Source organism: Eublepharis macularius, chromosome 13, assembly GCF_028583425.1.
Source record: "Eublepharis macularius isolate TG4126 chromosome 13, MPM_Emac_v1.0, whole genome shotgun sequence".
Classification (NCBI taxonomy): Eukaryota; Metazoa; Chordata; class Lepidosauria; order Squamata; family Eublepharidae; genus Eublepharis; species Eublepharis macularius.
The window spans coordinates 52,845,818-52,857,525 of record NC_072802.1 but is presented as its reverse complement, the minus strand read 5'-3'; the positions used below and the strand labels follow the sequence as shown (position 1 = coordinate 52,857,525).

The window sequence follows — 11,708 nt, the reverse complement described above, 5'->3', positions numbered from 1 at the left end:
TGGACTGCTCTAATTCACGCCCACCCCCACACACAGACAACTGAATTCTGCAAAAGATGTGGTTTTAGACAACAGAATACCCCCCACCCACAAAAGCTTGGATTTTTGTAGCTCCCAAATAGTAGGACTTGATATCTAAATTGTCTGAAAAGTTTAGTGTTCTAACCGGGGGGGAAAATAATGCACATATACTGGCTGGTCTTAGTCTTCCAGCTCCACTCTCCCCCTATCACAACACCACCCCTTCCATGTTTGGATACACCCTTGCAAACCAGAGGAAATTATTCCCACTGCACACAGACAATATGGCATCCATTGCACTGTTCTAAGGTTACCAACCTTAAGGTGAGGCTTGGAGCTCTCATGGAATTGCAAGTGATCTGCAGAGGAAACAGTGTGAACTTTGTGGTATCCTACAAAGTCTAGGATAAACTGAAGTCCTAGAGTGACTTCCAATCCATGCTGAACTCCCTCCCCAGGCACTGCCTCTAAATCTTCAGGAATTTCCCACTCTGGAGTTGGCAACGGTACATTAGGCAGCTCTTCAAGTCTTTTAAATGAAACGTTTAAAGCACAAAGCTTACAGTGGTCCTCACATGTCCTTTTTAAACCTTGCACAGGTATTCATACCAACCACCAGGCTTTCATTACTGGCATGGCTGGGGCGATGTGGTAGCATCTGTACTTCCATCTTGTTAGCACAATAATTTTGCAACACCAGAAAACCCAAGTGCCCCTAAATCCCCGCCTCTTGCTATAAACAAAAGCCTGGACTTCCTGAAGGAAAGTGATTTAATGATATTCACCTGGGTCCTTCTGTGTCTCATTGGTTAGAAGCTGGGTGGGGATTATAGCCAGGTTATTATTTCCCTCCAAAAGCTCTTTGTCAGTTATTTTTCCTGCAAAGGGGAAATGCATCCCACAAAACAAAACAAGTCATGGTGAATTGTTAGTCCACTGAGAACAAGCATGTGAAGAGCAAACCAGGAGTGATTTTTTTTTAAAAAAAGAAGTGCTATGGAAAAACTATACTTGCTCCAATACAAACTGGAGGCTTAAGGTTTCCTGATGAAGAGTTCTGTGTACATGGAAAGCCTATGTCCTCTTTTGCCAACAGATTCAGTAAAGAGGACAATGCCCTCCATACTTTGCCTTTCTAGTAGATGTCCAAAGAGTGCTTCAATCCAGCCACCTGGTCTGGATGGCTGCTAACCTCCAGCATGAGGCATGTTGCATAGCCTGAATGGCTGACTTCTTCTGACTCTTAATGCGCCCCTCAGCTCACTTCCTGCACTGCCAGGCTCTTGTACAGAGAATTTCCTGGACCATGGCTACGATGTAATCCTATAAGGAATGTGAATGCTGAGGCCTCATAGTCCCTCTCAGGCACAGAACATGCAATATTGGCACGAAGTCTCTGGGATAGTCAGACCTGGTATACATTCCAGGAACTAGGAATATGGGCCATGTATAGTCTAGGGCTCTTGCTGGGGCAACAGAGCAGTGCCTGCTGCATTTTAGGCCCCAATTTCTGCAGCAATAGATTCTGGGTTGGGGAAAAAATGGGATTCAGGTACAGCCCCAACACACATCAGGCATGGGCTTGCTGCCGTCTTGGAATGGGCAGTTCTCTTGAGTTTGCTTCATATACTATATACTGTAGAATCATCGCTTTCATGCAGCAGAGGCAACCGTGCAGATGCTGCACAAGATGCAAATCTCTCCCCCACTGGATTGGCCTTATCGCAAAAAAAAATAAGGTCTCTACCAGCAACACTTCTTCAGGAAACACTGATGCCTGCACAGAGATCTTTGGTACAATGAAGGCAATCACAGCCCATTCAAGATATTTTGATCTCGAATGATCTTCCACAGCACTCGCCTTGTACATATATCTGTATGTCATTGTGACAAAAAATCCCATTCCCAAATCATTGGCTGAATGGCTTTCTATCACTGCAACACACCCCAAATCCATTTTTTTTAAATTAAAAAGCACATGCACAGCATCACTTTTCAGACTTGGATGGTATAAATAATAGTCATAAATTAAATGACTGACATTTTCATCAAGAGCACTTCCAAAATCTTCCACCTCATCCTGTTGGCCCTCAGCATGGCCCAGGCATCAAGTTACTTACTCAGGGCCCAAGGAAACAAGGTGTGCTCTCATATTCATCCATGGCTACCTGCTTGTCCCCCACCTGGTCTCCCAGGTGCAAGCTGGGGCAGGTGCATTTTTTTGAACAGAACCAGCATATTCTGAAAGCAACCACTTCCAGATGGGGGGAAGAGGCAGAGGATTTTTGCCCACTTTTCTTCGACATTGAAACCATAAGACTGATGCCAGTTCCTTGGAGGGTACAGTGCTAAAAGAGACGCTACTGGCAGGAATATTGTGCCTTGGAAGCCTTTCAAATCTAGTTCCAGTTGTGTTTGCGCGTGGGATATGCATGGCTGGCTAGGGGTTGCACAGTGGTGAGAGAAAGGCACTTTGCACATGCTCTGAGGCACTCTGTTAGCAGTTCCTGCATTCTAGGATCAAACTCCTGTCATTGACTATTACCGTAATGCTGAGCCCTGTTTCAAATGAAGCCATGCTGACTCCCCTGCACTTGACTGAAAATGCTACTCACTCATGCAGGATGGGGTGGGGGTGGTTGCAGTGCGAATGTGGCAAGTCTGATGTGCTCTCTTCAGGCAGGTCACACAGTGGGAAGGGCAGAGAGGGGCATACAAGAGAATCCAGGAAGGAATTGGCAGAAGTTGCCCTGATTCAGTTTCTATGTCTTACTTGTTTCAAAAGTACAACACAAATCTCTGGGTTGCAATCTGACAGACCAGGAAGCATTGCTCTAGCTTAGTAGTGAGCCTGGATTCTGGAAACTCCCTTGGGATAGAGAAAACCCACACTATTCTGATATATTAATCAGTTTTATGGAGATATACTAAACTGCAGCTAGACCCCATATATATTAGATTGTTTTGTTTTGATTCTGAGCCCCCAGCCACTTAACACACCTGCTGCCCAAAACAGTGGCCACCCACCTGATCCCCCTCTCCGACACAACATCTAGCACTGCTTGCCTACTGCCATGACATCATGGCATTTCAAGTCTCCCTGTCCCATGCCATTGGCTGCCACTGGGAGATTAAAAAAACACAGAGCAATGTGACGCTATGACATCTTTAAAAGCACCAGACGTTACAGAAGTGAAGGGGGAGCCAGATGTGCAGAGGCTGTTTTCATGGGATCCTATGGCAATTTGGCTAGTATTGATAATCATGAATCCTATGGCAATTTGGCCAATAGAGATAATGTTTCCTCTGCCTTATCCCCTTTTAGTGTCTGTGCCTGGGCAGGGCCAATTCTATGTTTTGGAGGCCCCCGGCAGATAATGCCCAGAGGCCTCGTTTAGCCATCCACCAGCGCCCCCCCCCCATTCACACCTCCCATTCTGCCCACCCACCCATGTGCAACCCCAGCTGCCTGTGCATCTTTCCACTGCTCATGAGCCCTCCAACCACCCATACTCACAGATGCCCACACTGCCTGCCCACCTTCTGCCTGACAGAGCCGGCCTCTGTGTGTGGCTACAAATGCCAGTGCCCTGGCTGTCAGGAGCAGGAGCACTACTGCAATGTACCACTGGCATGCTCTTCCCAAATGATGCTGGGCAGCATGTGGCATTGGAAGCATGAGTGGCAGGGCACTCACAAGTGGGTGGGGGAAGGGGAGGGGGGGCAGAAAACCTTGGCCCCAGCAGCCCCCCCTCCCACTGGGATATGCTGACACCAGTCCTGTGCCTGGGGTTTTCTGGAGCTGCGTACACAATTTTCAGACCACTTTCTCTCTCACTATTAAGCATCCTCCTTGTTCCAATCCTGTTTTGACAGCTGACTAAGTACATAAGTGACATCACAGGGAAGGCTTTCTTTGAGTGTTGGACAGTGATGGTTGGATTTGCCAGCATTCATTCCCAACAGTGTCCCACTGCCACACACACATCAGCCTCTATCTTATTCCAGCTTTGTCCCTGAGACCTTCTATGGAAGAGACCTCCCATTGGAAAGCTCTGCCATGGCTCCTTTTCCATTGTTCAGTCAACAGCAGCCTAGAAAGTGATGAGCTGAAGGATGGAATGCAACTTTATTAAATTGGCATATTGCAATTCCAAGCGCAATTCTGCATGAAAGGTGATTGTTCCTAACTGAATTAAGTGTGTTTAAAAAGTATTTTCTTTTATATTACTTACAGTTTTTGATGTTATTCGTTATGTTTAAGTCTAAGAAGGAGGGCGCACAATCAAACCACAACAGCATGTCACAACTCCAGGAAGGCTGGGAACCGTAGCTTTAGCATATCAGTTACTTCATTCCCAATGGGCACCTCTCCCCTCTTTCCCCCTCCTCTCCCCTCCTTCCCCCTTTTGCTTAATGCACTAAATGTCAGCAGTAAAGCCTGTAGATGGGTGTCAGAGTAGTGCAGAATGAAATAAGATTTTCAAGGCTGCTACAGAGAAGAGGAAGCGGCACCCTCTAAAAATCTCCCTACAGTGAAATTGTTACATGGCCTAAGAGGTTGTCAAAGAGTAGCAAATAATTTTGTTCTTTCAACAATTTTCCTAAAGGAAGAATTTGGGGGGCAGCTTCAAGGAAAACTGCAGTTATGTTCTCCTCTCTGCTGTGCTACTAAAGACAGAAATCTAGGCATCTCAGAGCTCTTTATGATGCATGCTTACAACCAGACCAAGTTATCACAAATGACAGGGGTAAATCCTATACTAGGAACCTGGAAATCAGGGGAGAAATAACCGTGGGTGTTAATATTTTAGAAACGGTCGGGGGGGGGAGCACCCTGCATTCAAAACAGATTTATCTTATCCTGTGGGATGAAATGGACTTCCCAATCCCAAGAGAAATGATAACTGAGAAGGGGAGGGTGGGGTGGGGGAATCTTCCTGCAGGAGGGAAGCAGGAGAAGCTGCTTCGTCACCCCAGCAATGAGTTACACTTCACCACAAAATGGAGGATGGTGCTGATGTGTGTCAAGCGGGCAGAAGGCAGCATCTCGTGAGCACTGCAGTGGACGCCAAGCTCCTGCTCCGTCGCTGGGAAGAGAATCGCCAAATGTTCCCCAAATGGCAAGACAGAGCATTGGTCTGGGTGGCCAGGGCCAGCTCTGACAAGCTGGGCAAGGCTGAATTGTTTCACAAGACCTAGCTGGAGGGATAGATATCAGCCCAGCACATCGAAGACGGAAAGAGAGGCCGCTGAGGAGAATGAATCAGGAGTTCTCCAGGAAAGAGGAGGAAGAGAAGGAGCTGAGAGACACAGGAACCCCTTTCCTTCCTGCTGAGGCCCTGGGGAGATAGTCTAGGGCACGGGAAGGACCCCGCACACATATATGCCACTCTAAAATCTAATTTTACAAAAGTCAGACAGTCCACTTGAAGCATGAAAGAAGGGGCAACACTGATAGCTGAGCCAGTGTTCGACTTGCTGGTATGTATGTGAGTAAGGCAAACTGCAAAGCTGGGATCAAACCACAGGTGAAGAACCTGCTGTTAAAATGTTACATTTGGTTTCACCTGTTGTATTTCTTGCTCATCTCCCAAGCCGGAATGCCTTCCTATTGCTTCCCTGCAAAGTGACAATGGCATCACATGAAGAGACAAGGAGCCACAAGGAAGGAGCACAGAAGGAGCATACAGGGAGACAATGAAGGCCGGGGCACCAACAGCCACACGACTGGTTTCATGTATCTCTTCTATTACATAGGCTATCCTGTACAAGAACTGAATATATGTAATATAGAGTATCTATGTGCACCTTAATGTGCTATATTAAAGTCAAGGCAGAAGGAATATTGCAGATTGCCGAGGATATAAAAAAACGATTAGCTGAGCGTTTGCTTTGGTTGCTCACTCACGCAGTTTCCTGTGGTCCCCCTTTACTGTCCCTTCAGTGAGAAAACCTAGACACAAGAATGGCAATTCTGGTCCAGGAGCAAATGTGCATCTCCATGGTCTCTTGTGGCTACTATGCCTGGCATTGCTGTGCAAAGGTAATTTGAAGTCAAGGCAGCGGAAGCAACGTGAGAGGTGAAGAGGATCTATACCAAGTGCTGGTGGAGAGGCAGATAGACAGACACACACACACAGGCAGACGGACGCAGGCAGTGTTCACGCTTCCACGCAGCAAATGGCAGAGTGTGAGGGAGAAAAGAAGCAAGACAAGATGCCTCCTCAGTCCTTCAGGTGGGCTTCTGAGACCCCTTGGGCCATCAGTTCAGCCAAGACATTGTCCAGGTAGTTGGGGTCAGGGTATCCGTGACCAGTGAGGTTGGACCCAAACTCGGTCTTGTGGTGGATCTCATTCCACACCACTGTGTCAGATTCGCCAGTTGTGTTGGACGTCCCAATGGTAAAGATCAGTCGACGTTCCCATGCAACTATCAAGAGTTTCAAAACCTGGGAGAGAGACAGGAAATCAAAAAACCCTCTGAATGGAGGCGGACTGTGATGGGAACACGAACTCACCAGATGGCCCCTTATTCTATGCCACTGCTGAGGGACAAACCTGCCAGATGTTTCATGAAGCGCAAGATCAGTTCTTGTTTTATACTGATTTTAAATTACAAAGCATTTCCAAAATATGGCAAATAAACAAGCATTTTCTGGAAAAATGAATGCTATTCCATAGGTTTTCTCAAATCTGATTCCTCCTATGCACAGTAATTTTCTATTATGATGATAGGCTGTGTTTTTAGGGTTTGCATGTTTTTAACATATTTGTAAGCCACTGCAAGCTCTCTTTAGGAGAAAAAAAATTAATAAATAAATACTGCATTCATTTAGCCCTTACCAAGGCTTGGTTTAAGTTGCAGAGGTCACTGAACTGAAGCTTTATTTAAAAGTTCAAATAGTTTGTGTTGAAAGAAGAAAAGATTTAGATCTTTCTGGCAGACCTTATTCTTTGGAAATTTGATATTTGCAAACCCATGCCATGCATGCAAGCTCTGACGTACGTTCTGACGTACAGAATCTTGAAACATTATATCTTTGAACTCTCTCTTTTGAACTGGTGTTACCTGTTTTTTCCCTTTTGTATTCAAATAAAAACTGTTACTATATGATACATACACAGGACACTGACTATGTATAGACCATTCATCTATCGAGGCCAGTACTGCCTACTGTGATGGGCAGTGTCTCTCTGGGGTCACAAACAGAGGTCTTTCACATCATCTGGTACCTGGATTTTTAAAATTGGAGATGCTGGAGAGTGAGCCTGGCCCCTTCTGCACTCATAGTAGATGCTCGCTCTATCACTGAACTATGTCCACCTCCATCTACTTATAAAGGTATCTCAGGCTTAGAGAGGGATTGCTGTTGGGTGAATTAAAAACTACATTGCCAACCTCTGCCTTGGAAAGTCAATGAGCTGGGGTGTGCTTTTCCAGAGAGAGAGAGGGGTTATCCACCCCCCCCCCGCACGCACACACACCTGCTACCATCTCATTTCTGCTCTGATGGAACCCTACTGCCTGTGCATTATGTGTCTCCAAAACAACACCGAGTAGGTGCAAAATCCCATATCCAGCATCCTGAGTATCCTACAATGCAATATTAAGCAGATTTATACCCCTACTAAGTCCACTGAAGTCAACGGGTTTTAAGGGTGTCACTCTTCTAAGGATTACACTGCCCATCTTTTTTTAAAAATTGGGAAGTTTCTAGTCCTTTTTGCTTCAGAAATATCCTTGCAAACACATGGCAAATTCTCAAAAATCTGTTGTGAGGGTAAGCAGGATTTTCAGAGGGTGTTTGGAAAAGTTATACTGCAAGGCCCGTGCAAACTGCAGAAGATGAAAGGATGGGTGGAGAGAGTGTGACCACCTACCTTTCTGCCTTTCTCATTGTCAGGAAGGTAGCAATGCCGCGGGAAGCCTCTTGCTGTGAATTTCTTCCCAGGATTGGGATGCTCTGGACCCTGGTTAAGAGAGAGCTCAGAGAATTAGGTTCTCCACCAACAGGGTCTTAAGGAATCCCCACCACAATAAGAGAGAGTGTGTGGGGTCACCACCTAGAAATTAATGTTATTCCTTTAAATCCTTAAAGAAGCAGCCAATAAGGCCATAGCCAGCTAATACTCTCCTCTGATCCATCCTCTACAAGCTACATGAAACCCACAAACCATCCTGATTCTTTATTTCTTTTTTAAAAATTACTTCATTTTATATAAGAAAAGATGGAGAAAGACAATATAGTAACACCGCATTCATATGACAGAAATAAATATATTACTATAAGTTTATGAAGATGATAGGCCAAATCGACAACTCGTATCTCATTATACCCAGAAAGTTTATCAAGCACTTTAAAGCAGACTGAAGCCCTTCAAATTAACTGTGGAATTTTTTTTCTACATTGTCTTTAGGTTTGATTTTAATTCCATAAAACCACAAATGGCCTTCAAATCTTAATAATTTTTTCCTGTTTTTATTCCATAAAAACATTTATTCCATTCTGATTGTTGTCGTTTATACATTAACATATTAATCCAGATTTTACGCAGCCAGAATGTTGCGGGGGGGGGGGGGGTGTTTGCATTTTTTCAATATTTTGCCAGGATCATATGGGCTGCAACAAGCAAATTCTTAATTAGGACCCTTAACTTCAAATTCCAGTAGCTTGGGAGTATTCCGAGCAGAGCAATCTTTGGATCAACTGGAATTGCCTTCCCTATCATTTCTTCCCTAAATTTAAAGATACTCTGCCAACAACACCTGGCAACAAGGCAGCTGGGAAATAACTCCTCCAGTACTGTTTCGGCATGAGAAAACATCTTGGAGGGCAAGTGTCCTTCTTCCCCCAGCGGCAGCATTTGGAGTCCATCTCCTTTATTTTTAAATGGTAATAGCAAACCACCCTGTAACAAATAGTCTGCCAAGAAAACGTCGTGATGTGATGTCCCCCCATGGGTCAGTAATGACTCAGTGCTTACACAGGGGACCACCTCTACCTTTACCCTCCCCACAGCTGTCACATGGCTGCAGGGAACCTGAGTTAGGACCCAGACCCAACTCTTTAAAAACTGTTCCATTTTGGCCCTAAGGAACAGAGCATGGGAAAAAAAGAAAGAGGAGGCAGCAAAGGTGAAGCAAACCGAACTGATGTATTATGCAGGTGAGTATTGATTCAGGCTGAGAGATCACCAAGACAAGAGCCCTGCGGCTTGACTGCTGTGGTTAAAGGAGTAAGGCTTGTTGTCATAGCTTCTGCTGCACTGCTACACAATACACAAGTCTTTATGTCCTGGTAGATGACACAAGGGCTTTGTATCAGAGGTGCAATGGGAGTTTTGTACCCCCCAGATGCACGCCAGCACACAGCTCAAAAAACCAAAACCGTAGCCTGGCCATGACATCTGAACCAGGCTACTGTCCTTCATGGAATGCTGACACTTCCCAAAACAGAGAAGATCTAAAATGCAATTTCACAGGCAACTCCCTCCCCCTCTTGATATTCCTGTTCCTCCTTTGCTCCACAGTCCTTTTCCTCTCTCACCTGGATCCCTGCGGGAATGTCATACACAATGCGGATGGTCTTGCAGTCCAGGTAGCCAGGGAGCGAGTGTGGGATAATATGGAATTCCATCTTCCCTGGTGGTTGAGTCCCAGTCTTCTCCCCATAGATGGCTTTGCAGGTGGGGCACTGCAGACTGCCATCCTGTTGAAAGCAAGGGAGGAATATAGGGAAGCAAGTTAATTTCTCAGGGACGTTTTGGCCATGGGCCTGAAGGGGCTTTCGTAAGAGGCTACTGTCTGACCCACTTTACATAGAAACAGAAAAGAGGGCTTAGGAACCAATGAAAGAACTCAACATGGACTGCTTCCTACCACTGGCTACTAAAGTCCACCATAAACAACTGAAGAGGGTCTGTGGTTCAGTGGAAGAGCCTCTGCTTTGCATGCAGAAGATCACAGGTTCAATCCCTGGGAACTCTAGTTAAAAAGGAGGAGGCAGAAGGTAATGTGAAAGACCTCTGCCTGAGACCCTAGAGAGCTGCTGCCAGTCTGAGTAGACAATACTGTCCTTGATGGTCTGGTTCAGTATAAGGCAGCTTCATGTGCGTTCAATGCAATGAAATAGTCTCCGGCTTTCTGCAGTCACATTTACCAAGGAACCTTTTTGAACTGCAGAAGATTTGGACTATGTCCTAAAGAGCACCAGGCCAGATATATGGGGGGTCTCATCACCAATTCAGATGGACCGCAAGGGCCCTCTAGAACACACTCAACATTTCTCTTTGGCTGTGCATTTCAGAGCAAAATTTGTAATGATAGGCATTGGTCAAGCTGTCTTTCAGAAATACTGGTCTGCCAGTATGGATGAAAAACCTGATACAACTTCAAAGGCATCTCCAGGTTTTTTAGGGACACGGCTTGAAAACCACTGGCTTGGCAACGGAGCACATGCCCTGCATCTAGAAAGCTCATGCTTCATCCTCAGCATTGCTGTAGCTTTCAAGCAGCTGGCCCAAGAAAGACCTCAGATCATGCATCTTGGTCCATCTACAAAAATGCAAACTGCTGGCTCACACAACCTCAATTTGCCTCAGAGCTGTGCAGAGGAGGAATTTATCCCTTAAATATCAGTTTGACGGCAGACTCTGAGACCAGATCCCTTAATCATTTTAGAACAAGATTCGAGTCCAGCAGTGGCACCTTAAAGACCAACTCGATTTCCAGTGTATGAGCTTTTAAGAGTCAGAGCTCAAACACACATGCAGTGATGGTGTCCTTAAAAAAAACCCCTTTTCCTTTAAAATGCTAATATGAGTGAGCTGGTTTCGAATTGTGAAACAGTGGCAGTTGACCACCTTCTCTCCATCCTGCACACCTGAAGGCAACCTGAGGTTGCATGAGCCAGCCATTTGCATTTTATAGATGGACCAAGATGCATGATCTCTGTCTCCTCTATTTTGAACCAGGGCGGGAGGGGGGGGGATTGCTACTTGTCACTTGATGACTCAGAATGTTCATCTCACCTTGGGACAGGCTCTTCTGCTGGCTGTCATCCCTGACCAAAAAGTAGCTTGAAAGCTCTTTTCTTAAACATTGGCTGACAGAGAGAAGACTCTTATGACCTCCTCCCCACCCTATTCCCTGGCTTCCTTACCTTATTGCCATTGTTGTACATTGCAACCAGGCAAAGGAGGTGGTACATGTGCCCGCATTTTCCCAGCTTCCCCACCAGCTCCGGTTTGATGCCTTTGTGCCTGAGAATGCCTTCATAGCCCGATGAGGACACTAGTCTCTCCATACAGATTGTGCAGTCCTGTTGTATGGAGATAATACGGTATATGAACAGGTGAAAAGAGTATCTTTTTATCCGGCTTCCTGAGACTATCACCCTCCTTTTAAAAATAATTTGACAAGATTCTAGTCCTTCAGAGAAAAACTTGGGAACGTGTGCTTAGTGTCCATGATTATTTGTTCAAATTCACTGGAACTTCATAACAACAACAACTGCAACACAGATTAGCACTCTATTCAGAGTTGTGAACAACTGAATATTAATATTATCCCCAACATACAGATGGGGGACAGGTTGAGGGGAGAGGCCACCTGCTGAGCACACGACAATGGCTGATTGGAACCAGCAGGGTGTTGATTTGCAGTCTCACCACTTAACCACTAT

The 11,708-nt window shown here is 45.5% G+C and overlaps 1 protein-coding gene across 1 annotated transcript in view; it reads right to left on the bottom strand.

The window, feature by feature from the left end:
* Window positions 1-5,813: 5,813 nt before the first annotated feature.
* Window positions 5,814-11,708, bottom strand: part of DTX1 (deltex E3 ubiquitin ligase 1) — a 68,171-nt gene continuing 62,276 nt past the window's right edge. The window contains exons 6-9 of the mRNA XM_054996384.1: window positions 11,187-11,345; window positions 9,573-9,734; window positions 7,906-7,995; window positions 5,814-6,473 (exon numbers count right to left, since the gene is read on the bottom strand). Coding sequence (XP_054852359.1) covers window positions 6,249-6,473; window positions 7,906-7,995; window positions 9,573-9,734; window positions 11,187-11,345 — 636 coding nt within the window. The 3' untranslated portion in view covers window positions 5,814-6,248. The remainder of the gene's footprint in view (window positions 6,474-7,905; window positions 7,996-9,572; window positions 9,735-11,186; window positions 11,346-11,708) is intronic.